We start from the raw sequence: 27716 nt of genomic DNA on the forward strand, positions 1-27716 counted from the left end.
AACTGATCAGTAGGACTGTCTTTAACATGATGAATGCCTTCTTTTGACATGCCTATAGAGTCAAAAGCTGAGCAGTAGGCTGGACTCTCTGCTCAAAATCTCAATGTGCCAAAGATGAACCAACGGTCTCACTAATCTAGTGGACTCAGGCTGGGGAGGGTTAATGGAAATGGAAGTGGGAGGTGGTGGAAGTAGTGTCCCTGGGTGGGAAGGAATATAACAATATTTATATTCAGTGAAAAAATATCATTAAGTGAAAGAAGGAGAAAGAAGTTAGATGTCTTTTCACCTCCAAACTACAAAAGATACATCTCCTAACATTTTCCCTACATATACAAATCTAGATAATGTGTTGGTTTAGAGCCTGGACCCTGGAAGGAGATTACCCGAATTTAAATCCCAGCAGCCTTACTTAGTTGCACTAGTTACTTAACCTCTTTGAATAATGGAGAAATATGAGTGGCTAATAAGGCTGTGCTGATGATTACGTGAGGTCACGTATGTTAAGTGTTCGGCACATGTGCAGAGTACCTTGTACATACTCACTTGATAAGAAGTGATGACGTTAAAATCATCTCCCTTATTCTTCCTCCCTACCTGTTGCTTTAAAAATAACTCAGTGCAAACAATAAAACAAGATAAGGTTTCCTTTGCGGATGGCTTGCAGTCACCAGTGTGGATACATGGACTCTGTTATGTTACACATGCTGACAATGGAATGTCTCTTGGCATCACCAGAAGTCCAAGTCTTCACCCATGTGACACATATTCCCACATCTTACAAAAACTAAGGAGCGGAATCCTTGACTGTATACATTGTACCATGGATTAATGTGTACAGAGAAATGATATAATGTAACACTTTGCCAAGGATGAAAAAAAGATATAAAAGGCGCTACTTGGATATGTAGGCTAAGGGAATGGATCCTTAATAAACAGAATACTAGAATGTATGGAAGACAAGACAAATGAGAAAGGAATGCTTCCACTGGCTTAGGAAAAATGACTATGAATACAAGGTATTCTTGCACTCTGATTCAATTATTTTGACACCTTTTTAAATTTTTTTTTTTGCGGTATGTGGGCCTCTCACCGTTGTGGCCTCTCCCGTTGTGGAGCGCAGGCTCTGGATGCGCAGGCTCCGGACGCGCAGGCTCAGCGGCCATGGCTCACGGGCCCAGCCGCTCCGCGGCATGTGGGATCTTCCCGGACCGGGGCACGAACCCGTGTCCCCTGCATCGGCAGGCGAACTCCCAACCACTGCGCCACCAGTGAAGCCCCCATTTTGACCCCTTTGAAGATAATATTTGAATAGAGAGTGAAGAAGCATATGTATGCACGTGGTGGAGGACAAGATGTATCAGTGACCGCAAACTGACACTGTAGAAAGTCAGCACGTCACTGCGGTGGACATGGAAAATGTGCTGATGCACCAGTGAAGATGGATAATCATGAACTCTTCAGGGGCTCTGGCTCTGGGTTTCTACCTGCTGCTGCCTCTGGCTGGCAGCAGCTCACCAGCTGTCTCGTCTGCTTTGGACTGGCTGGGTCAGCAGAGCATCCCGCTGCCCACATAGTGCTCTCTGTCACGGGTGCTGGCTACGGCCGCCCCTCCAAAGCATCTCTCCCCTCCTGACCCTGTTCTGTGGAAAAGTACCGCCACCAGCAGTGTCTTTCTGCTTCCCAATAAACCCATCTACTTTGAATCTAAGTGATAGGCAATCTGTTCACACATGTACTTTCTTTTTCTTCATTTTTTTCTCCTCCTCTCCCTTGTGTGTGCTCTCCTCCCCACCTTTTACCTGTGTAAATTGGTTACCATAGAGCCTTATTCTTAAAGATCCAGCTATGAAGGCTGTAACAACACATCTCCCAAACCCAAACCATGGTGGCAAGGCAGCTGTGGTGGAATTGCCATTCCTGTTACACAAGGAGCAGAGCTTCCTCCTTAAAGTGTCGAAGAAAGAGGACGACAGTAGATTCGCTAATGTTTGACAATTTTAATAGCTTCTTTTCCCTTCAAAGCCCAGTGACCTTTTGTGTTCTATTCTTCTGTAGGTATGACACTCCCTAACTTTCCCATCAGGTGGGAAATCAATTCTAAGCCAAACTCTGAGGCCTGTGCTTCCTCTCCTGTGCCTGCTGCGGTGTGCAGAGCTGGTGCCAGTGCGGGCTGCCTCGAAGAGGGCCCACCGAAGGAGCACATAACTCATCATGGCCCTGTACTCTTCTCATAGGTATAATGAGGGTAACTTCTATGAAATCATCAAGGGCAATATGACCATGATCTACTTGCCCAATTTCTTGATTCTTAGTTTACGAACAGAAGTTCTCTAAGATTCTTGACATTTCTTAGTCTTACTGGGTTGAGTACTTTAAGTGGACTTTTGTGAATAGGACCATGGTATTTCAGGGCTTAAGATTACCTTTCCTCACCACCAGCAGACCAGCAGTATCTCTATTATCTTTGACCTAGTCCACGCTCTTCCTCTCCTCCTCAAATGTTTCCTTTTCCCCTCTTCCTCCCTTTCTCTCTCTCTCTCTCTGTCTCTTTCTTTCTTTCATACCTGTGAAAAATAGGCTATCATAGAGCCTATTCCATCCTTCTATCCTTCCCCATCCTCTCTCTCAGTCTACAGGTATCATTGTATTTATTATTTGAAAAATATCATTAGCACAGTCCTTTTTCTGGGTGGGATAACAAGAAAAGGAAATTTGCATACTTTTATGCAAATTTATAGTGGCTCGCTTTCTCTAACTAATCCAATTATCCCATTTTCTCTTTTCCAATCCCTACAAAACCTCTTGTTAAGCGTATGTTCTACTTAATCAGCTCACCTTAGATTTGTCGGAATCTCAAATTCATAGTTGAGGCTATTTCCCCCCCTATTTATGGAATCCCTAATGTCAGGAATGAAACAGGTAAGTACATTTCTTAATAAATATCTTCTCAAGTGTTTTGAGATATCGACGTCTCTAGCTTAGGTAAAGAACACTGATGTTTGGTCTTTGGAGACAAGTAAACAGGGATATGAATTTTAAACTTCATATTGATGCAGCATTTGTAGCATAGCTGTATCCCATCACACGTACAGATGGAAGTCAACGGGCGTTATGAATGAGAAACTGAAGGCCAAATTTAGAATAGTTTGTGGTGGTTTTTTTAAATAAGTGGATTGGATCTTGAGCAGTTGTAAAATGGCTTTAATACTACGTTTCGAGGGAACTATCACTGAAATTGATTTTTTCTCCTAAAATCTTTTCTCTTGAAGGCTCATCTAAACTGAATAAAGCAAGATGGAGACATTTATCCTGGTCATAGTATTTCTAAATTTTCCAATTCAGCCTGTGCAGAAAAACAAATTCCTAGTCGCTTATTATTTCAAAATAATAATAAATTTGTTGGACTTTCTCTTTTAGTCCAAATGAACTGTCTAGCCCAGCACATGCTAACACTTTTGTTTGTTTTACTTATTCTGATAAACATTTTCCTATTCTAAGTGTCATCATCTCCCCTGATCTCACCCATCGTACTTCTGTTTCTCAGGAGGCATTTGATTCTGTGCTCATAGCTGCCAGACCAACAAGGCAGGGGGTCAGGTATCTGACTACAACATGCTGCTCAAGGGAAAGGCTCTAAGGTGGGCTTTCTTATTAATACTAATAACTTAAAATCACTTGTCCTTCCTTAGTCTGCCTTGAGGACCTTCTTTGGTCTTCAGAAGAAGCAGCTTTGGTCCTCTCTCTCACCATCCCATCTCTCTTCCAAAAATATAGCAGACAAGTAATGTTTCCTGCTGTCACATGGAAACCTTTCTGCAACGTTTTTCCTCCGTTAGATTTTCTATTATGTTTTAATCAGTCATTCCACTCTTCCTCTTGTGTTGTTAAAAATACACTTTCTTTTTACAGCCTCTCCCTTCTCCCAGCACCTTATCCATCCTCACTGAATATTTCTCCCTCAATCACTCCCATCACTGCCATTTTTTAAGTGCCATCCACTTTCCACGATCTTACACCATCTCTGTTCCTTAAAGAGACCATCACCATTTGTTCTCTGAATATTCTTACAGTTTAACCTACCAGGGGCAAAAAAAAAAAACAACTAAACTAAAAAAACAAACAAAAAAACAAGGCAGTTATCAAACGTACGCCAGGGAATAGAGAGGAGAGGTATTCACTTGTAAATCTCATTTTACACAGAGGGATTGTGAACCTGTGTTTTTGTTTCAGTGGCTATACACTGATTTTTGTTTAAGTTTACCTTTAAAAGATATGGGAATGATTTTCGAGTTTTCCACAGGAGAACTCCATCAACTTGGTCTCCCAGGCAGCTCCCTGCATTGGCATACTTACTGAAAAGTACGAGGCTGGCGTTGGTGACCCCCAGATTGTTGGCAGCCACGCAGGTGTAGTTGCCATAGTGCTCTTCAGTGACGTTGGTCACCGTCAGGGAGGACTGGCCCTCCGTGCTCTTAATCTCAAGGCCATTGGCACTGTTTATCCTGAGGGTTCAAAGACAGAAGAGTAAAGAGAAACACTGATGAAGATTTGGTATAGTAATTTCTTTTTCATCATTATATTGGCGAAAAAGGGGAGAAAGGAAGTAGGTAGAGCTTGTTACTGCTCAATTCCTCATTTTAATCATGCAATCCCATAGTATCAGAATCAAAGTCCATTGATGGAGAAGACTCGGGAATGGATGAGTTTCATCAGGCTTTGGTTTCTGCTCTAGGAAAGAAAGACACTCAGGTGGACACTACCCCCCGAACCACCTGCCTCACCCTATGCACGCAACCTGAGTGCTTTGGGGTTCAGTTTAAGAGCTACAGCCCTGGGGCTTCCCTGGTGGCGCAGTGGTTGAGAGTCCGCCTGCCGATGCAGGGGACACGGGTTCGTGCCCTGGTCTGTGAAGATCCCACATGCCGTGGAGCGGCTGGGCCCGTGAGCCATGGCCGCTGAGCCTGCATGTCCAGAGCCTGTGCCCCGCAATGGGAGAGGTCACAACAGTGAGAGGCCCGCGTAGCGCAAAAAAAAAAAAAAAAAAAAAAAAAAAAAGATCTACAGCCCCAAAGCACTTGGTAAAAATCCTTGGAAAATGAAGAGTCTAATCGGATAGGCCTACCTAATTACAGCTGGACTTGGCTTTGTCATTACGGCTTCTGGTTTCCCTTGTTGAGCAGGGGAGACCTGGAGGAGCAGTGGAGGTGCAGCAGGTTTGGTACATACCTGGTGTCGTCCCGGTACCACTCAAAGTCAGGTGCAGGCACTGCCGAGGCCTCACATTTGAGAGAAGCTTTCCGCCCGGTGGTGGCTTCGTTGCTCTTGGATTCTGTGATAGTGGGAGGATCTGTAGGAAGGACAGACACACAGTTTACATGAACTTTGGACAGTGCTTCAGAATTTCCACACAAGAAGGAATTAGAAAGGACAATTTGATTGCAGAGAGGCAGGACAGGAATGGTCTTAAAGCTCCATTTACCAGAATTATGTGATCCTCTGAATGGGACGGATCACTAGAAAACTAAATAGAAATAAGAGATTAATGAAACTGTAGACTTGGTTTACTTAAACGGGACATTTAATGGGGCTTTATGGAAATGAAATCTAGGATATCTTTTTCCCTCTCCCAATAGACCATCCGTTATTTCAATCATAGGTTATAATGCTTGCATAGTTTTATTGCTTTTCATAAATTGAGTGGTAATACTAAAGGACTTGGGATTTTAAGTGTATAATTTGAGCATTTTTTTCTTTTTCACCGTCATTGTTATCATTATTATTATTGTTACCTTTGGAGATGGCAGTAAGAAATCTGATGAAAATAATAGGGCACTAAAGTCCTCTCAGCCCAGGCTTAGCCTGATATTGTTGCAGGAATCCAAGAAAACAAACTAATGTCAGATGATTGCTATACTTTTTTCCCTCCTCTGTGTTCCCTTACTGCTATGACCCAGGTCAATTTTGCTTTTATGTGTGAGGGTGCAGTTTGAAGTCTATCGTGGTGCATAAACACCTTCCTGGGGTACCAGTCTTCTGCTCTCTCTGGCAGTTGTGCACTTGATTTTTTTCTGCTTAGGACTGAGTCTATAAAACTGTAATGGGCTTGAAATGAGCTCAGAAACACATTCTAATTTGCCATGATTCTTTCAAACAATCCCATGGAAAGTGGAACAAGTGTTTACAGGTCCACAGGACTGAGCAACGATGATGCTGTGTTTGTGCAGGTTATGGATCCTCAAGGAGAAAAAGACTTCTGTCCAAAGGTTATTTGCCAGAAAACAGCAACTTGGCTGTGTGTACATGGACAAAATAGACCCAAACCATCTGTTTATATTTTATAAAGGAAAAAGCTTATTTAGGTAAATTAGTGAACTCTAATATACAAAATTCATTGACATCTCTGCTCTTCAGCACCTGGTTCAGCTCACTTATTTTCAGGTTTTTGTCTTCATATTCAGAAGCTATTTTCCAAGTTTTCTACCTGTAGAAGACCTGGATCCTCTTAGTTAAAAAGGATGTACAAAAGCATCATCAGGTTAGTCTGCAATTTTCTCCCCCATTTAATTTTCACATCAGCTTGGACATCTTTAAATCACTGTCACAGAGAAGAGGAGTTAGAGGACATTTGGATAACACCACCAGCCCACCTGTAAACATGTGCCAGAGTGGGTGGTTGTTTTGCTTTAGACTTAGGTGCTCATTTTTATTTAGACAGAAAAAGGCAACAAGATGAGTGGAAAGAACCCTCGACTGGAAGCCAGGAGCGCTGGAATTTAGTTTCTGTTTGGTTGTGTGGACTTCCCATCACACACTTTATCTTTCTGAGCCTTGGTTTTATTATCTATAAAATGAAGGAAGCACACATTAACGATCTACATAGCATCCCTTCCAACTTAAAAAATACCAATTCTAGGGGACTTCCCTGGCAGTCCAGTGTGTAAGACTCCACTGCAGGGGCCACGGGTTCATTCCCTGGTCAGGGAAGTAAGATCCCGCATGCCTCACTGTGTGTCCACCCCCCATAAAAAAAAAAATCCACACCAAACCAATTCTAGTCAAAATGGCCCATTCTTCACAAATGGGCAGTTAGTAGCATTAGGACCCAAGTGTATTTTTATACCCATAACTCCTTTAGCCCTTAACCCTTAAATTGCTAAATTCAAAACTGTAACTCATTTATCTAATACATGGGTTGGGAGTCAGGATTAGAAGTCAGAAACAGCACACCATAGGTCTGCTTTTGACTCTTAACCAGAATTGTGGCCTGGACAAGTGTCCGTACCAGTTTGAGCTTTTTCTTTCTCATCCTTTAAAAGAAGAAGTTAGCCTAAAATGATCACCAAGTTTCCATTTAAAATCCTTTCATTCTATGATTGGTTATATAGATCGTTAGAGCACATTAGTTCAATGGTTAATGCAATGATTAGTGGTAGTGGTGTGGATGGGGGAGATATTTGTATAGAGATGGGGTATGGAGTAGAGGTTAAGAACTTGGATTTAAAGTTTGATAGACCTGAGCTCAAATCCAGTCTATGTCCTTCACTATCATTCATCATTAGAGAGCTCAGTACTTTGTCTAGAGTCACACTGTCTCAACTTCCTCATCTATAAAATGCTGGAACCAGAGTCAGGGAGGTCCATTTGGAGACTGCTGAAGGAACCCAGAGACAGCCTGCACTAGGTCTTTGATAAAGAGGCTGGAAGGGAATGTACAGATTTGAGATGGAGAGATATGAGCCTCAGAATTGACAAGATTAGATGTGAACAGTGAGGGAAAGAAGGAGGAGTGTCAAGGATCCCACCCATGTTTCCAGCGTGAGCATCTAAGTGATGCCATCCACCGAATAAATGTTAGTTTCCCATCTTCACCTCTTAACTGTATTAGGCTAGGCTCTTAAACTGCCAATGACTCTACAATCTGTATCATGTTGGCCAGAGTGATGATCTTGCTTGTGATTCAATTGGTTTGTTCAATTCGTAAAATGAGTTTTAAACAGTGTTTGTGAGTTTCTGGAGCTGCATGCTTAAGACTGATAAATCCTTAATGATAACTACCACTTGGCTAAACCAGGTCCAATCTGGGCCAGACTCCACATTTTCCATCACCTCTACCTCTGGAGCTCATAGTTGGGGCACCTCAACATAATAATCCATGGTGGAGGTCTTCTAGCTCTTCCACCATGGGACCAGGAACACAAGTCCCAGCTGTACAGTTTTATGGACGAGTTCTTCCTCACTCTAGATGTTTCCTTCTATGTGGTGGGAGCTTATTTATTAAACCTCCTTGCTCTGGAACCCAGGGGGTGATTTTTTTTAACATTCTTTATTTAAACTATATTTTATCTGATATAAGTACTGCTACTCCAGCTTACTTTTGATTTCCATTGGCATGGAATATCTTTTTCCATCCAGGGGGTGATTTTTCTAACTGAAAATTTAGGGAAGAGCAAACTTGGTTTGTTTGCTTCATCTCTCCCCTTTCTTCCTCCTGGGATCAAACTGCTTTCGGGGAGCAGAGGTTCTCCTCTGCTTCTCCACACTGATGTCTTACGTGGGCTCTTTCCTTCCTGCTCTCATGTGGGCAGGCCTGCCCCCGTCCAGGGCTGCCATGTTTGGGAAGGTAGGTTGGCCACACTAAGCTGCTACCTCTAACCATCTTGATCTCTAACAATGGGGGCAACTGGGTCTCGTGTATGTCTCCTTTACTTATTTCTCATTTTGTTCAGAACCTGAATAACTAAGTAGTACTATTTATTAGCGCCTCAGAGATGACAGCATGGGAAGGATGACAGTGAACTAGGGTTGAACACTTTCAAATGCATTGATCTTGGGGCAAGATGACACTGGTCAATTACAAAGGCCAAACACTTGCTCCTCTCCTTGAAAATCTGGGAAGTTTCTCGTACCAAGGTATAGTCACAGATAATGATAAATGTATGAAGAGTTCGTTATTTCCAGTACTTCTCAAATGACACAGTGGTGCAGGTCTGTTCCACAGCTTCTTGGAATGAACATTTCAAAATTCATTTGTAATGAATTCTGCATAGGTGAGGCTAAGAAAAGTTATTACAAATCATATTGTGGCATGCCTAGTAGAGTTAAAATAATAGATGTCCTTGCTCCAAATGTGGTTATAATTAAAATGTGGCTTAATAAAAATGCTGTACAGAGGTCCATTGTTATTCTTTACGTGACTTTGCAATAGCTTACAATTGTCAGAGGACTCTTCCAGTTCTTATTACTTTAAAATTCTGGGTTCTGAAAATATTAAGGGCTTTCTTCTTATATCACCAATAATAAGACTCTTTCAATTAGACTGAATAGGATAACAATGACAGTGGCCTAGCAAACAGAATATCATTCATTTAATCTTCCTAATGTTTGGAATAATAGTATAAAGGAAAAAATTCTTAATAAAAGATTCAATATATAGACATTTACCATGTGTCAGCACTCTACTAGTCTTTATTTATTCTTTTCATCCAAACAGTAACCTTAGGAAACAAGGATTATTAACCCCATATTATGAATGAGAAGACAGATTTGCAGAGGGTTAGTAAATTGTGCAAATTCACATAGCCAGCATTTGATGGAGTCTATATTGGAACCCATGTTCTGAAGCCCATGCTCTGAATCTCCCTGTGTTTCCATTTGAGTGAGTTCCTTCAGAGAGAAATTAATTCCTAATAAGGAAAAACAACATTTAGGGGAGTATGCTGGTAGTTTAAAAGGCAAATGTTACGTATTTCTGCAATTAAAAGGTACCCAAGATGGCACAACATGCACTGGCATAGTGGATATGAATCCATATTAGAAATCAGGAGATGTGGGTTCAATTTCTGCCTGTGCCACTTAGGTTGTCACCTCTTGAAGGTGACATGTTAACTTCTTGGAGTCCCTCACCTTTGAATGTAGGTGATAAGGCCTGCCTACCTGTCTCACAGTTTTGATGTAAAGATCAAATGAAATCTCATATATCAGAGCACATTTAACACCTGAAGTGATTACATTTATTATTTTTATTATGATTACTCACATGGTATCTTGGAAGGAAAGAGGGCTTTGGGATTAGACCTGGGCAGAGTTTCAACTCTCCCACTCACAGGTTCTTTGATTTTGTGGCAGAGAATGCTTACATTCTCTGAGCTTTGTTTTTGTCCTCTGCACAGAGATGATTTGATTATCTCCTGGGTTAGTGTGTGATGGTGGACCGATGGGGTGGAGGCAGAGAACACCGACAATAAGAAAGGCATTGTATCCAGAGAAGTTAAAAACAATAATAAACCTAACAAAAAGTTGTCTTTTTAAAAAAAAATCACCATGTACCAGCAATACTAAACCAAACATACCAAACAATGTCAGTGATAAAGTAAATACTCCTTCTACTGGGGCAGGCCGGGCCCCATATGCCTCTTTCCTTGGTTGGCCACTGTTGGTGTAATGATTACCGTGAATCATACAAAATTTCTAATAGAGTCTTGGTACTCTGGAGATACTCAGAAAATGATGGTTCTTGTACACATTGCAAAGTTATAGTAGCAAATCGCAGTACTCTGGATTCTTATTGAATAGTTCCTCTGATCATCCCATAATAGATTCATAAACATAGCTTGTGTCTTTATTGATATCATCAATAAAGATGTAAGAGTAAACTAAAGGTTGGCATGGAGAATGGAGAGGTGTAGTCATGAATAGTTAGAGAACATAGCCAGTTTGGTTCCATATTGAGCCATTATTTTCCTCAAGGTGATTTTGGAATCAAAGTATTGAAGAGTCCAGTTAAAATACAGTAATATTATCTGGAGAGGACGGATGTCTCCAGTCCCAACTATGGAATCTATGGTAGGTAACCTCTGCTTCCTCTAAATAAATGGCTCTCAAATGTAAGGGCAAGCTTTAGAAATGCCAGAGTCCCATGTCCCCCAGCCTATATGTTGGGTTGGTTAGCTCTGGACACCAGGGTGGAGGCAGAGCTGAGTTGAAAGGGAGATGAGAAGAGGAAAAAAAGTAGTAAAGCGTGACAGTGTGAACCTAGTTGGAGAGAGAGCTGTGGGAAAGCTGAAGGCAGGAATATTAGCTGGTCAGTGGGGTTTGGGGGCAGGCTTGAGAGCTGGGGGCAGCTTTTGAGAAGAATTTCTCCAGGAATAGGAAAAGTGTCCAGTATAAGAAGAGTCCAAATAAAATTAAGTCCTCAGTAACTGAACACTTACTATGCACTAGACATTATTCTTGGGATACTGGACACTAGAAAGAGACAAACCCAGAAGTAGCTACTTTTAATGCACTGTGAGAACTGAAATTGAGGGATTACACCTAGAACCTGTAAATGAGAGGACACTTGTCCCTAGGGCTGGAATCTGGAAGAAATTAGCAACTATCCTGTAAGATACAAGAAAACATAAGTCCTGCCTATTGTACAAAATTTTACTAAGCTTATTTAGTTGAAGAGATTTCAGGTCAATAATTTAGCTTCTGTAAGCTCCAGGACATCCTACCACTTAGAAAATAGATTTTTCATGTCAAATGGCTATGCACAGTGCTTAGACCAACTGTGGAGAAGGATTACCCAAGAGAAATAAAAAGGAGAGACTGTAGAATCCAGCTTGTAAGCTAAACAGGAAGAACTGTTCTGTCTCTCTTGTTTACTGCTCTAGCTTCTCAGTGCCCTGGGACAAATATCTGTTGGCAAATGAGTAAATGAGTCAATGAGATGCTAGCAGGAGAAAATAACTAGCACTGGGATTTTTTTTTTTTTAGTGGTATTGTGGATCTGTTCATTATGATAATCTATTCAGCCATTAATTATCTTAGCCATCCTGATCCCCTGACCTAATTCCAAACCTTGTGTCTTGAAAAGGAAGAGGAATCAGATTAAATAATGGGGCATTTTCATAGTAGGCAGGCTTATATGAAGTGACAAACTGGAAATTTCTCAGTTTGCATGAGCTTTGCTAGCCAGACCTGGTTCTATAATTTAATCTTGGAGACTTCATCTACTTAATACAATTACATTTAAGTAGGGTGAATTGTTTGAATAGGACAACAGGTGCAATGGCTAGTTGTTTTAATATAGTAGAAACAAAGCTTATGAAGTGTTGATAAAAAGGTGATTCTAAAGGACATTGATTTAGAACATGCTTCCTGATTTGTGACATATATCAATTTGCAAAGTTTGGAGAAATGTTACAAGAGCAGAGTTTATCTGTTAGTCTTTCACCTATTCATTTAGTAAACATTTACTGAGCAATTTTTACAAGGTCAGGTATGTGTTAGATGCTGCTGGTTAGGACAGACTGGCTGACTAAGCTCATTATAGTTTTCTATGTAATTTGTTATGACATGTCACTTTAGAATCTTGAGTCTCTGTCCATATTCTTCTGTGGTTCACTCATCGCGAGGAAAAGCTCACATTTTTATACAAGGCTTTTCTTGAAAATTATCAGTATTTTCTTCTGTTCTAAGTTACACTTTGGGGACAGTCAAGAAGGAGCAATGTCAGAATAATTGTGCTAATAATAATAGGACCCAGGCGGCTGGCTTTGATCTTGGGAGCCATCTGCAATGCAGACCGCTTTGATGTTTCACACAATGGAAGCATAAATATTTTCTATGTACTCCATGATTGGACTTTCAGAAATCTAATGAAGATGAAGGTCGATTAAGAGAAAATAAAATCTTAGCTCCGAAAGTCAAAGAAGAGGTGGTAGATGATGGCATGGCTGTGTGTACATTAAAAAAGCTAATTAACCTAATTATAAACTTATATAAACACCGAGAGAAATTGCCTTTCATGTGAAAAAAAGCTCCTAAAGCATTTTGTAACACTGGGATCATTAACATCTCTTTGAAACACACCCAGAACTGGAAAAGAATAGTAATACTGGCATTTCAAAACTCTATTACTTAAAAAATCGCACTTCAGGATAAAAGCACTTCAGATCTCATCGAATGCATCCCCTTGTTCTTGGAAATGAGTGCCCTAAATGCTACAGCAGAATCCTATCTGTTAGATTCTTCTAGGTCGGGTGTGAAGGGGATTTCCCTTCCTGTTTCAGAAGGCTGCCAGGCTGGAGCAAGGCCACAGGAAATAGTGCAGTCCAGCACTGACCGGGGCACTTAAGGCAAGTTTCTTCAGCTCTTTGCACCTCAGTTTCCAAATATTTAAAGTCAGACTAAAGATGATCTCATGAGTTTACTGGGAGGATTAAATGACAAATGTAAATCCCTTAATCAGTGCTGCACATAGTAGGTACTAAGAATTGAAAACTTCTCTTTCTCTTTCTCCTGAGGGCATGGGCTTTAGAATCAAACAGGCTGGAGTTTGCATGCCTTTTCTTTTTTCTTTTTTTTCTTTTTTTGCTGTACGCGGGCCTCTCACTGCTGTGGTCTCTCCCGTTGCGAAGCACAGGCTCCAGACACACAGGCTCAGTGGCCATGGCTCACGGGCCCAGCCGCTCCGCGGCATGTGGGATCTTCCCAGACCGGGGCACCAACCTGTGTCCCCTGCATCGGCAGGCGGACTCTCAACCACTGCACCACCAGGGAAGCCCCTGCATGCCTTTTCTTACTCTTGCTTTCTGTGTCACTTTGGAAAGGCAATTATACCTCCTAGGGCTCTCGTGTTTCAAACTTTAAAATGCAGTCAATTATATCTACCTTGCTAGGGACTTTATACAGTATCACTGGCACACAGTTTAACTGCATGGAAGGCTTAAGATAACGGAAAGTAACTTACCACCATCCAAAGCATATTTTCAAATATGGGTTAAGATGTATGTGCATGTGTGTCTGTGTGCCTTTGTGCATGTGTGTATGTATGTTATATATGCATACGTGAGTATATGTATATGTGTGGAGTGTGTATTTGTGTGTGTATTTGTGTTAAACACACAGGAAGGAAGAACTGTCAGGACATCCTTTTATCCCTGTCACTAGCCACAATTATGTGATGTGGAACTTGAATTTGAATGATGTGGACAGTCACTCCTCACTGAACAGGGTAAATGAATTCTCTTTATTCCTTTGCTGGGTGACACATCATATGGATCCGCCCCCGCCCCCCCCATCCTTTTGAACTACATCTAAGGATCCTTTCATCTGAGAAGTTCAAAGTTTGCCCACTTACCGATGTATCTTAGTGAAATCTTCCCTTCTAATGCCCATACTTTGGGACAAATAGATAACCAATATTAACTTATCAGGTATCCCTCGTAGCCACCAGGGACACATGGTATCTGACCACAGTGGCTTAAATTTGTTCTCAAGGCCAATTAGTTCAATAGCAGAGGATAAAATATGGTCTTGAATTATTCTCTTCTGACAAACAATACATTAAGGTGGAAATTCCAATTAAAGCGGTTATGAATTGTTGTTTTTTCCAAAGTGGTATGACCTTGGTCTCCACAAAGACTAGAAGAGTGGTTGCCTAAAGTGCTAGTGCTGTCTGCTCATGTTTTCTTAATTCTGTAGTCTAAGTAAAAGACAGAGTGTATTGTTAAATGCATTATAGGTTATATTTAGAGTTGGTACAGTTGATTTATCAAATTCAAAGGCCAAGTCCTGCCCTTGGATATGTCCAATGTACAAATGTGCATCCCTGACTAGAGTAGCATCCGCTTGAAACGCAATGTTCTTTTTTTTTTTTTTAGGTACACGGGCCTCTCACTGCCGCGGCCTCTCCTGTTGCGGAGCACAGGCTCCAGACACGCAGGCTCAGCGGCCATGGGTCACGGGCCCAGCCGCTCCGCGGCATGTGGGATCTTCCCGGACCAGGGCACGAACCCGTGTCCCCTGCATCGGCAGGCGGACTCTCAACCACTGTGCCACCAGGGAAGCCCTGCAATGTTCTTTTGATATAGGCTCTTTAGAGCTCACTGGAGGTGGAGGTGGGCCCTGGGCACATGGCACCTGCTGGCTCCTGCCATACTCACAGTTCACAGTGACCTTGACTTGTTTGACATCCGCCGAGGAGACCTCATTGGCAGCTTTGCACTCATATTTGCCTGACTGCTCCCTGGTGATGCCAAGGATCTCCAGATATTCTTCTTCTCCTTCAAATTCTCTTCCTGTAAAACAGAGGTTTGCATGATTTTTTTTTAAGTTTAAAATATGCAGGAGATCACCTCTTTTTTTCTTTTTAGAAGCAATAAATCCACGTGGCTTTTCAATAATTTGACAATGTTCTTTGTCTGAGGTCAGGTTCTATAGAAGCAGACTCCAAGACAAAAAGTCATTTGAAAATGATTAAGGAAGGAAATGTTCTCAGGAAAAACTGGTAGGGGAGTGGGAAAATGGGATCTGGCAGAGAAAGGAGCCATGCTGGGGTGCAACACCAGGTCTCGTCCCACAGATGGTAACTCAGCTCAATCCCTCAGGGAGCTCTGGGCGCAGCACAGGTCCCACTTCAAAGTTGTGCTGACCAAGAATCAAGAAGCTGGAGTGTTTATACATCACGCTCATCCGTCACTGGCTAAAGGTTTAGAGCAAAGTGGGAGTCACAGCGAGGGGTATGCAAGTTGTAAAGGGCTCAGAAGGGCAACCATTGAAGTGCTGAATCATCGATTAGACCATGCTTCAAAGCACTCTTTCAACTAAAGTTGTTATTAGGACACGTGGCTTCCCTTCAAGAAACTGTCACTCTTCTCCCCCAGATTATGTGGAATTCTCTTCACGAAGGTCATGTTCGAAACCCTGTCTTATAGTTATGGTTTCCTTGTTCAGTGTCAAACTACATCATCAATGAGACTTTCAGGCCTTGGACCAGATCCAAGAGATTGTGTTGCTGATGGCGCATTTTGTCACGTGGGAGGGCTAGGGAGCTCAATATGATTGGCTTAACCACTTGGGAATAGGGGTCTGGAGGCCTTTTTAGAAAGTTGCACAAAAATGTCTCCATTTTCATAAAGAAATGTCAAGATAGGCAGGCTTGTTTAATCACCCTGATTAAAAGTCTTTATTTCTGGAGAGAGAGAGAGAGGAAATGGAGGCATGGAGGTGGAGAGTCGGGGGGAGAAAAAGGGGAAAGAGAAAGTGAAGAGGAAAGGGGACTGAGCAGGAAAGAGCTTGGCCAGAAAGGCCTATAGACATCAGCTAAATTCAACTTCCCTCACCCTCAAGTTACAAACCCCACTGCTGTTGGGTTAGGACAGAGCAGCTGGAAGGGTGCTAAATAACACAGTCCTGCCACCATGAAGAAAACTTGCTCCTGGTCATCCTATACTAAATGGTACCAATTAATAGTTCTGTTCGCATGCCACAAGCTGTTTTCCTTTTCTGGAAATTGCCTGATGGCCAAATCAACATAACAGCCAGCCAGCACAGAGACACATTCACTGCCTAAATATGTCAGCTCAGTCTGTTAACTAGGCTCCCAATAGAACCTAGGGCCTCTTTGATAACATTCTGTAACGCAACTGTCAGGAATACTCTAAGCTTCAAGTCTGTTAATTGTCACTAACACTGGTTTGAGGAAACTCTGAAATCCCAACAACAAAAAGGCAATAGTTATAATTATTTGGTTTGGAGTCCTGCACATTATCTAGCACATGCCTCTACTGAAAACTTTTTAGAATTAGTCTGTAAGGGTAGAGCTGCATATTATTTACAATAGGCCATCTTATTTCCTGCCTGTGTTTTCACCTTTTTTCTTCTCCACACTCATGCGAGGAGTCAGACCTAACTTCTCATGCCACAGAAGTAGAATGTGGTAGGAAAGAAAACAGACATCTTAGAAAGGGTAATAGTCCACTTTACTGGGTTAGCTGGGAAGAATTTGGACTTGGAGAAGAAAAAAAGATTTTTCTAGCACACTTGCAACTATGAACTGAGGGTCATGCTGACTAAAGGATGCTAAGAATCTTCTAGCTAAATATAAATACCCTGAAGACAAATGGCAACATTGACAACTGCCGGCCAAAATAGGATAAAGCTCATTAAAAATCTGGAGTGCAAAGGTGGGATTTACAGTAAGACAGCATTATTGATTTTGAGAATAATGGTGGATTATGATGAAAAAAGAGTAAAAGATGAGTTCAGAATGGTTTAGGATTTCTGCCCTGCCCTGTTCCTGCATCCATCAACTTTATTCCTAGGTAGGTAGAGCATTGTTAGTAGAAGAAAGGGAGAAGGAGTATAGTCTTCTTAGAGGTGGCTAATGATACTGAATTCTTTTCACTTCCCATGACATACCTAGAAATGCTGGGTAATGGATTCCTACCTTGCATTTTGAATTTCTAAAAGGTATAAACCAGTTCCAGGCATGGGAATGATGATTTTTAGCAACGACCAAGGCCCTACCCATTTGGGAAGCTGGCACCTGTGAGAGTAGACATTAAGATGAACTAGAGAAAATAAAGTAATATTTATTGGGTTTGGGACCTCGGTTCTTACATGAATACCAATGTAGGTATTCATCGTCTCATTTTTTCCCAATAAGAAGATAATAAAACAAATCATCATGGGATGAATTTTCAATCTCATGTCTCTAGGAAGAATTTCCCCCAATACTACATGGGGATGAAGGGGGAGTTTTCCATTAAATGTCCCCCCACCCATAAGGCAGAAAGGTTATTTTTTTTTTTTCCTTTTTGCGTTACGTGGGCCTCTCACTGTTGTGGCCTCTCCCGTTGCGGAGCACAGGCTCCGGATGCGCAGGCCCAGCGGCCATGGCTCACGGGCCCAGCCGCTCCGCGGCATATGGGATCCTCCCAGACCGGGGCACGAACCCGTATCCCCTGCATCGGCAGGCGGACTCTCAACCACTGCGCCACCAGGGAGGCCCCAGAAAGGTTATTTTTGTTTCTCCCATGCTAGCTCTCCCGCACTCTGATGGCCACCTTTATCTCCAGCATACAATGTGCACAGTTGGTTCACTAAAGCAGGAGAGTTTCAAGATGCAAACCAAATATAGGTAAAAGAGACTATCCGGTCTTCCCTCATCCAACAGTCTTGACAAAAATGTAAAATATTAAACCATACCTCTGGGCCCTTGTCATTCTTCCTTTAACTCTTGGACCCTTCATTTGAAACTCTTATCCTGGCACAAGAAGTGCCAAGAAGCTAGTCTATTTTTCTTGCACCCACAGGAGACTTTACTCATGACACATTATCTCCCCTGGTTCACTTGAGCATTTCTCATTAATCCACAGTGATTTGAGAGGAAAGGGATACTTTTGTGTTGCTAGAAAGTCAAAGAACCAGACTATAAATTCCTCGGGGACTGTGTCTTACAATATCCCCATGCACAGCACAGGGTTTGGCACAGATTCATTACTCAACAAATGTTTGTTGAGTTAGCTGAACTGAATTAAGAAACACAAGCAAAAACTAGAGTCAGATTCAACACATCATCTAGCTTAAGAGAACCAAGTATTGAAAGGTACTTTCTGTACCTTCTGTTCTTTCTGTAATAGAAGCTGGCGTATAAATCCACTCCCTTTTAATGATCCTAACAAAATACCCTTTTACTGGGGAAGGAAGGATGTGCTGAGTACTCTGCTGTGGAAATGCTGGGCGGGGCATCTCTGGCCATGTCCTGAGAATGTATCTGCTATGCAGATTTATTATTTCAGGAAAAGGTGTACAGACACCAGCATAGCCCCAGGTGGAAATGGGCACAACGCCATTCCTTTCATCTGATCAACTGCAGTTTCTTGTTTCAAGGCATGGAATACACCACGTTAATCTTGAGTTGCAGAATTTTAAAATGCATTCAGGTCCTCTTGCTCCTCTCCCTTGGCCCCCATGTATCTGTCCACAGCAGGGCACCTGTTCTCCATTCTTTCAGTTCCCTCCGGCTAGCTGTTCTCAACCCAGGGGTCCTGTCACCATCTCCCTATATTCTCTCAAGAGAAGACTCTTAGGCCAGAATCTGACATTCAACCTGTTGGTAAATTCTCTGGTGGCCTAAAGCCGTATGGCTAACATGGGCCCTTCTCTTGTTCCTATCTGTTATTTTCTGCCCTTGTTTAAATGTTTACCTGAAATGCAAATTTCAATATTTTGGTATTTTAAACATCTCAACCTGTTTCCACAAGCTTGCTCATGTCGCCGAGTGTTATATTTGTTCTGGGATCTAGTGTTTAGTTTAAATCTCCCTTTGCTTACTGTGCTTTTGTGTCTCCTGGGAATATTCAGCTACCAGGCTAAATAATTTCTCACCCTCCTCAGTGTATGAACATTTCAAACTCTTCACATAATTAACATATCGCCTCTTAGCCACTGTTTACTCAAGTTCTACATATTAGTTCTTTTAATATTTCTTCATAAGTCAGAAAGAAGGGCCTCGAGCTGGTGGCAAGAGGAAAGTGTTCTCTTCTGTGTTCCCTGATGTAGAGGCAAATCAGCCAGGAATAACGCCAATTAAAGTATGCCAGGTGCCACCTTCGGAGTACAGTGCCTTCAGAGGACCGTGCTTTGGTGAAACCTGCAGAGTTCACATCCAAGATGTCGGTTTATTTAGATTTCCAAGGTTAACTAGGCATCTGGAAGCAAACAGCCATTTGAAATTAAATACCTTTCCTTCGCGTCTCTCTCTCTCTTTCTCCCATTCTCTCCTTCTTCCTCCTCCTCTCTCTCTCTCCCACTGCCGCCTCCTTCCCCCAACCACAGGCATACATACAAACAGCTGTTGATTTACAAATAACCATTCACTCTAACTTTTAGGAAACAACATGTCAATTCACTAACACCCAAATATTTGCTCACTAAACACAGCAGGCTTATTCTTGAAAATTCTCCAGGGTATGATATCCAACACCCTATTTGGAATAAAAAAAAAAAAAAAAAGACTGCTACCCTAATAATCATTATGATATCTGTACTTCTTTTCCTTTATGTGAGATACAGGAAATGAAATTTAGAAAACTTGTTAAATTTGAGTGTTTTATGACTTTAAAGTAGAATTCCAAGGATTCTTATATATTAGGAAATGGATGAAGCATTTTATTTTTTCTCCACTATTCTGAGAAGAGTCTTATAATGTCTTTGTAGATCATCCTTTTACAGAAGGGAACATAAGTTTTAAACAGGGTTGACATTCCCTTTACTCACCTAAATTTGAAAATTTTATAAGTGACTGTAAACACATAGGCTATAAATACAAACACATATACAGATGAATGAAAAGCAAAGAAGTGGCACTTGTCTTGTAGGGTATATATGTATGTATGTGTGTGTTTGTGAGTCTGTGGTTGGAAAGGTGGGTGAAGAGGGTGAGAAGAAGCCAGCTATGAACTTCTACATCTAAAAATAAAAGAAAAAAGGATCGCAAATCAATGATGCCATTTGAAGTTTCCTATGCTAACTTCAAATACTGTAACAAGTTTCTGTTCTTACATTACATTTCATGTTTTCGTTCTTTTTTTTTTTTATCCTAAGGACATACTCACCTGTTCCTGTTTTTGCTTCCCCTACTTTTTTTGCACATCACGTTCTGTACAGACATGCTAAAAAAAGGAAGAGAGAAAGAAACACAAGAAATCTAGAAAAAAATACTTGTGATGAGGTTCTCTTTATATTTCCAGCCATGTCTCTCTCTAGATCCTTTGAAGTTTTTGTTTCTCGGTGTCATATCCCACCTGAGAGACCCTTTAGTGTTTGACAACTTTTCTGTCCAAAAGTGGAAACCGCTTCTAATCCCCACCTCTCATCACCCGTCAAGGGATGGGTGAAGAGTGGTAAATGATCCATGATTGAAAGAAGGAAGGAGTAGGCAGTGGACACAGTTGTCAGAGCAGCAATCACAGGAGAATAAGGAGACACAGGGGAGAGTAATGTATTGAAGGGAATGAGGGGGAAAAATCTGAGAGAAGTGATACAATGAGGATGATTATAAGGAAGAGTTAGAAGAATAGAAATGAAAGAATAGAGAATTCTCTAGAGACAGAGGCATTTGACTATTATGATATTTGAGCCTACATGGAAGGGAGGGGGTTGGTTACTCTGCTGTAGAAATGTTCCCTATTTGAATAGTAAGACACAACAGGGTGTGGATTATGCAAATTGGCCCCATGCCTTCTGTAGCCCCAAAAGGGTGTAGTTAGTACCCAGAAATCAGAGGCAAGCGCAATGCCAGGAAGGATTCACAACTGGCTTTGGCTCTATGAATGAATATGGGCCAAATGAAGAATGTCCTGGCATCCAGAAAGATCCAATTCATTACGGTTTGTGTTTTTGCTTTCACATGCAAAAAGGCAGCTAGCTGACATAGCTTGAGCTCTCGGCATCCAACTGGAAGCTGCCATCCACACATCCTCTTCAGTCCTGGGCCATGGCATTTTGTTATTGTACTCATACTTAACCATTATCCCCTACTTGGTGTCAGTTTTCAGAAACTGTTCTGCCCTTGTAGATGCTGGGTTTGGAATCAAGATCCCCTATGTTTAGTTCTCTGAAGGGGAACTCTATCGATGACAGCTAACCTTCCACTGTAGGGACCACATCTGGTTTTGCTCATCATTGTACCCCTAGTGCACAGCATGATGCTGGATGCTGGAGTGCTCAAGAAATTTTGCAGAGGAAGGGTGGAAGGAGCTACCACTTAATAAACACACACTCGGTACTTTGTTAAATGACTCAGACATTATCTTATTTAATTCACAATACCATTAAGATGAGGAATCCAGGTTTAGAGAGGACCTTTAAGGAACTTGCCTGAGTTTATAAAGATATTAAGGAAGAGCAGAGGTTTAAACCAGGTCTGTTGACTTTTGGAGCCCATTTTCCCAACTAGGCATGACTATTTTTATTATTAGAGATTCTAGTTAGCTCTCAGAATCTGCTCTATTTCTGTCTTCTGAGTATACATGTGAGGTAGAGAATGGGACACTTCGGGAATTTCCAAAACAGTGTAGCTCAGTTATACATAAAGAAAGTAAAAAAGGCAGCCTTCAGCTTTTATAAGATTTGTCTACTTAACTTCCTCATCAAGAGAAATAAATAAAGCAATACATGAGATAAAAGCTGGTATTTAAAAGTTTAGACTCACTCACTTTTTTATACAGGTCCCTCCAAAAGCAATATAAAATGATGGTTGCACGGGCTTCCCTGGTGGCACAAGTGGTTGAGGGTCCGCCTGCCGATGCGGGGGACGCGGGTTCGTGCCCCGGTCTGGGAGGATCCCACATGCCGCGGAGCGGCTGCGCCCGTGAGCCATGGCCGCTGAGCCTGCGCGTCCGGAGCCTGTGCGCCGCAATGGGAGAGGCCACGGCGGTGAGAAGCCCGCGTACCACAAAAAAAAAAAAAAAAAAAAAAAAAAAAATGATGGTTGCGCATGAATGCCAACAAACAGCAAAGGAGCTACAGGAACAGTGTAGAATGCACTTCTATTAGGAAAGACTTACTGGGAGGAGTGAAATTTCAGGAAGTTGAAAAACACAAGTGGAGAGAATCAGAGCCAGCAAATTGTAAAAGGGTGTGGCAATGTGGTTATCCTGCCTGAAAGAGACTTCTCCATGCAGGAGAAATGAGCAGCGTGATATGACAGCAGGACATAGGCTAGTGTGTGAGGGGTGGAGTGAAGATTCTGGATTTGCTATGTTCAGTATCTCTGCATCACAGTGAAGACACAGTGGAGGCTTCTGGCTCCCATAAGGTATTGAGTAAAATGACATTTAACAAAATAATTTGGGACTTCCCTGGCAGCGCAGTGGTTAAGAATCCGACTGCTAATTGTGGGGGACCTGGGTTCGATCCCTGGTCCAGGAAGATCCCACATGCCGCGGAGCAACTAAGCCCATGTGCCACAAGTACTGAGCCTGTGCTGTAGAGCCCACGTGTTGCAACTACTGAGCCTGCATGCTGCAACTACTGAAGCCCACGTGCCTAGAGCCTGTGCTCTGCAACAAGAGAAGCCACTGCAATGAGAAGCCCGCACACCATAATGAAGAGTAGACCCTGCTCACCGCAACTAGAGAAAGCCTGTGCACAGTGATGAAGACCCAATGCAGCCAATAAATAAATAAATAAATAAATAAATAAATAAAAATTTAAAAAAATTTGTTTTAAGCTTTCTTCCTTCCATCTTTCCTTACTTCCTTTCTTGAGAAAACAGGGTGTGTAAGCATGGAATTCCATGGAAATTTTATTTGTTTAAAGTCCTTTGTATATCAACACCACTTACTCTTGGTGCCAGTTTCTTGGCACTGAGTCCCAACATATATTGTAATAAACTGCCCTGTGAACTGCTGTGAAAGTGGAGATGGCTCTTCAAGGTTGTCAAATAGTCATCATCAACCCTGACTAATTGGCAGTGGCTACCTGGAGCATGACGTTGAGAAGGTAGCTGAGGCAGAGTCTAGTCTAGGGAAAGAGTGGCAATGTCTATGAGGACAGGAGAAGGGAATGTGTGCACATCCTTGGACCCTCACCTGCCCTGGGGTCTCTTGTAGTCCACCTGAGTTTCTTTGGGTATAAGGAAGTGTATCCTAAGTACAGCATGTCGGTTGAAAGCTAGTGACTTCCTGGGTTTGAATGCAGTTTGTACCATTCGGAAAATCAGGATAGAGTGCTTATTTTGGAGTGAAGATAATGAGTTTCATTCTTGACATGGTCGGTATCAGGTTGAAATATGCCGGGGAGTGCATTTCGTAGGCACTCAAAAATATGGAGCTGCCAAAAGACTAGAGCTAAATGTAGATTAAACATGGAATATATACATTGGTAGTAATTCAAGCCACCATAGTAGGGACTACAGAACATTTGTATGATGTAGCACCATGTCATAAAGCAAGGAATCACTGTCTTTTTTATTATTCTGGGATGAGGGGAAGAGACGGCAAAGAGGTAAAACTGGACAAAACCCCCCAAAATACCTAGTAGATTCCTTTGGAATAAAATAGGTATAAAAATTCCTGCAGGTGTTGATTGTTTTCTAGACTATTTCCCAAGAAGGGGGTGAGGCAGAGATTAGAGTTGCTGGTCAGAGGCAGCAACAAACAAGATCTTCCACCATTGTCATCAGAACTGTAGGGGTCTTCCACGACCTATCATTAGTGATTCTGCCATGGCTGAGGATTAAATATCAAGAGAGATGAGAGCAGCGGCTGCTGTTTTCAAGAGTCACATAAATCAATTGGCATTTTGTAAGTGAATGTGTTAAACTCAGCAGGGCAACTGAACTGTGCAAGGATTGCTGGGCATAATTTTGTGGCTGCCGAGAAGCCTTTGAAAGGTAATTAAAACAAAGCAGGTGATGACCCCATCTGGCCCTCTGTCCTTTCATCCCAGGCCTGATGTTGCAGTGACCATAGTGGGGCTCACCCCCAAATCTCAGCCTCACTTCTTCAGCTAGGCTCACTGCTGAAAGAACCTTTCGATCCAGTTTAGAGACCTGTTCTTGCTTAGAGTCAGTAAACAAGTAACGGAGAGAAAAATGGGGGGTAGGGATCGGGGTAGGCCAGAAAAGAAAATGGTTTAACAGACTCACAGACACAGAGAACAGACCTGTGGTTGCCAAGGGGGAGGGAGAGGAGGGGAGCGATAGACTGGGAGTTTGGCATTAGCAGATGCAAACTATTATATGTAGAATGGATAAACAACAAGGTCCTACTGTAGAGCACAGGGAACTATATTCAATATCCTGTGATATACCGTAGTGGAAAAGAATGTAAAAAAGATAGTATATATATATATATAACTGAATCACTTTGCTGAAGAGCAGAAATTAACATAACATTGTAAATCAACTATATTTCAATTAAGAAAATAATTAAAAAATAAAAACCCAGTGAATAAGATGAAAATGGAAAAAAAAAAAAAAAGAAAAAAGAAAGAGATAAAATAGTTTAAGCAGGTAAGGAGTCTGGCAATTTGTTTCTTGCTTTTCGACCAAAGTGTATGAATTAGGAATTACCCCATTAATGTTCAGTTTGGGGACCAGCACCCGTCAATCCTGGCTGGGGTTTTTCAGCCTCTCTGTGAAGCAGATGGATTGCAGTGGGAGTGAGGGTCCTGGCTACAGCGTTGCGGGTACACTGGAGAGGTGGACTGGGAGAGACCGGGAGGCAGCTTGAGCCTGCTCTGGAAAGCATTCGCCCTCCCAGGCTGGGTCCAGGCGCTCCTGGAAGGCTATGTTACCAGGCCAGTGGGCCAACACTTAATAAGAAAACAGCAGCGATTTGTCTCCACTGCTATTTATGTTTCAAGGGCATGACAGGTTGTCAGTGCAAGTGAGAATCGCTAAATTTACTGCATTTCAGATTACTGCCACAGCCTCTGACTTGACAAGTCACTTCATTTAAAAAGCACTGCGTAAGGATGTTTCCTCCACTTCTTTTTAAATAAAAACAAGGGGAGAGGAAAAGGCCACCACAGTAGTTTAAATGACTGAAATGAAGAAACCCCACAAGACTGCCTTAGTCTGATGGGTGGGAGCTACTTTCACACATTGAACTCTAACTAAAGTGGCAAGTGAGGGAAAGGGATGACCCCGAAATTCTTAGTTTGACTGATTTGTGGACTGGGTGATATTTTTATGTGGTGGGGAGGTTGGTCATAAACTGAGTTTTCATATGTTAAATTTGAATGCTTAAAGGACATGCAAGTGGAGATTTCTTCTAAACAACTGGATATAGATGAAGAATAAAACTACTTATTTTTTAACACTTAATTTCTTTACCTGTTCATTTATTTTCTGAGATCTTTATAAACAGAAGAAGATAACTATAGACAAAAAGTAGGAATTAACCATCAAGGGAGTAAAGGGGATAGAGATGGGGCAACTCAATGCTGAATAAGAATAACAATTCAAAATATTCATTTTTGGTATAATAAGACCTAAATACTTAAAAATACATATACAAGTGGATTATGATCTGAAGAGTAGAGCATGGCTTCCGAGTACATTTATATACAGTCATTTGACAAATAACCTATTGCTACCATGTGCCGGCCAGTAATTTAAACAGGAAGTACAAGAAACAGAGGAAGTAGATGAAAGATATTATTCTTAACTCTTATGGAACTCACATTCTCATCAGGGATAGATACAATTAAACAGCTCTGGAAAGCGTTGACTTTATTGCACATGAGTGGAAAATGGATTAAAGGCTTCAGGAATTATATTCATATATACTTGGACTAGTTCTAGTAATACTATTAATCATATTTTCTCAATGATTTTAAATACTACTCCTAATTACAACGTGGTTTGTTTCTTGATTCTGTTCTGTTTTTGGATTCCTTTTGACTATTCCTAGGCCAATCTCTTACTATGCTAATTACCATAGCTTTTAATACATTTTAATGAAAGAGATGAATGGTCATTTATCAGAATTTTCCTGATTGGTTTCACCTATTTTTCTCACATGAACTTTAGAATCATCCTTTAAATCAAACAAAAACTAAATATTTGGTCCTTTATTGGGTTTATACTAGATTTATAGGTTAAATCTATATCTTTACAATCTTGATTCTTTCTATGCAAGAATAAGATACCACATTTAAGTCTTCTTTATCCATCAATTTCTTCCTAAGTCTTGAGAATTTTGCATTAGGCTTATTCTCATATATTTTATATTTTCTTATTTCTAGCGAATAGGGTTCTTTTGTCATTATCTAACTGGTATTAGTCACATTTAGAAAAAACATAGTTTTGTATGTCAATACTGTAATTAACTACCTATTGAATTATGTTTTTCTCTTATTGTTGCTAGAATCATGTTGGAAACAACAGACTATTCCAATTTTGAAAAAAAAAGTATTCACCAAAACAAATTCAGATAAGTCAAGTGATTCAAAATTAAAAGTTAAACTATAAGAGTATTAAAAGAAAAGACTAGAGTTTGATAATATGGAAGAAGGGAACACCTTTCTAAGCAAGTCATAAAACACAGAAGCCACGAAGAAAAAAAGATTTATTAGTTTGATTACCTATAAAAAGTAAAAAAATTTCCACAGTACAAAACCTTATCAACAAAGTTAATACATAAATAATAAGATGAAAAATGTATTTAAAATATATATCACATAAAAGGGCCAAACTCCTTAAAAAGTTGAATTTTCAAAGTCAGTAGGCTGAACTGACTATTTTGGGAGACATTTTAACAATATCTACTAAAGCTGAGGATGTGCATATGATCCAGCAATTCCACTACTATGTGCAGAGATGTTCATAGCAGCACTGGAAGCACCCACACTGTGTAGAGGGTAAATAGAATGTGGCATATTCATATAGCAGAATACCAGACAGCAAAGAAAATATGACAGTTCTATGTGGCAACATGGGCAATCTCCCAAACGTAATATGGTGTGAAATAAATAAAACAATCAATACAGTATAAATCCTCTCCTATGAAAGTTACAGACAAGCAAAACTAACCTATTTTTTTCCATGATTGCTGTATAATTGTAAAATTACAAACCAAAGCAAGGAAAAGATTATCACAAAATATTTCACATTATTATATCTAGTATTTATTATGTGCTTACTATGTGTCATGCTTTTCCTATGAATGTATTCACTTAAGAAAATTTCATTCATGTAATATAATGCTATCTAGTCATAAAAAAGATATATTTGTTATAAAATACTATGTATAGTACATCTGCTTTGTGTTAAGTTATATACATACATATATGCATATATTCATATATATGCTTTTTCTATTGAAGTATAGTTGCTTTACAATATTGTGTTAGTTTATACTGTACAGCAAAGTGAATCAGCTATACGTACACATATGTCCCCTCCTTTTTGGATTTCATTCTCATTTAGG

General features: G+C 41.0%; 1 protein-coding gene across 1 annotated transcript in view; it reads right to left on the reverse strand.

The window, feature by feature from the left end:
* The window catches only part of LSAMP (limbic system associated membrane protein), a 663395-nt gene that overhangs the window by 31166 nt on the left and 604513 nt on the right, over positions 1-27716 (reverse strand). Inside the window, exons 4-6 of the mRNA XM_060098969.1 lie at positions 14934-15068; positions 5230-5350; positions 4357-4505 (exon numbers count right to left, since the gene is read on the reverse strand). Coding sequence (XP_059954952.1) covers positions 4357-4505; positions 5230-5350; positions 14934-15068 — 405 coding nt within the window. The remainder of the gene's footprint in view (positions 1-4356; positions 4506-5229; positions 5351-14933; positions 15069-27716) is intronic.

This window comes from Mesoplodon densirostris, chromosome 5, assembly GCF_025265405.1.
Source record: "Mesoplodon densirostris isolate mMesDen1 chromosome 5, mMesDen1 primary haplotype, whole genome shotgun sequence".
Taxonomy (NCBI): Eukaryota; Metazoa; Chordata; class Mammalia; order Artiodactyla; family Ziphiidae; genus Mesoplodon; species Mesoplodon densirostris.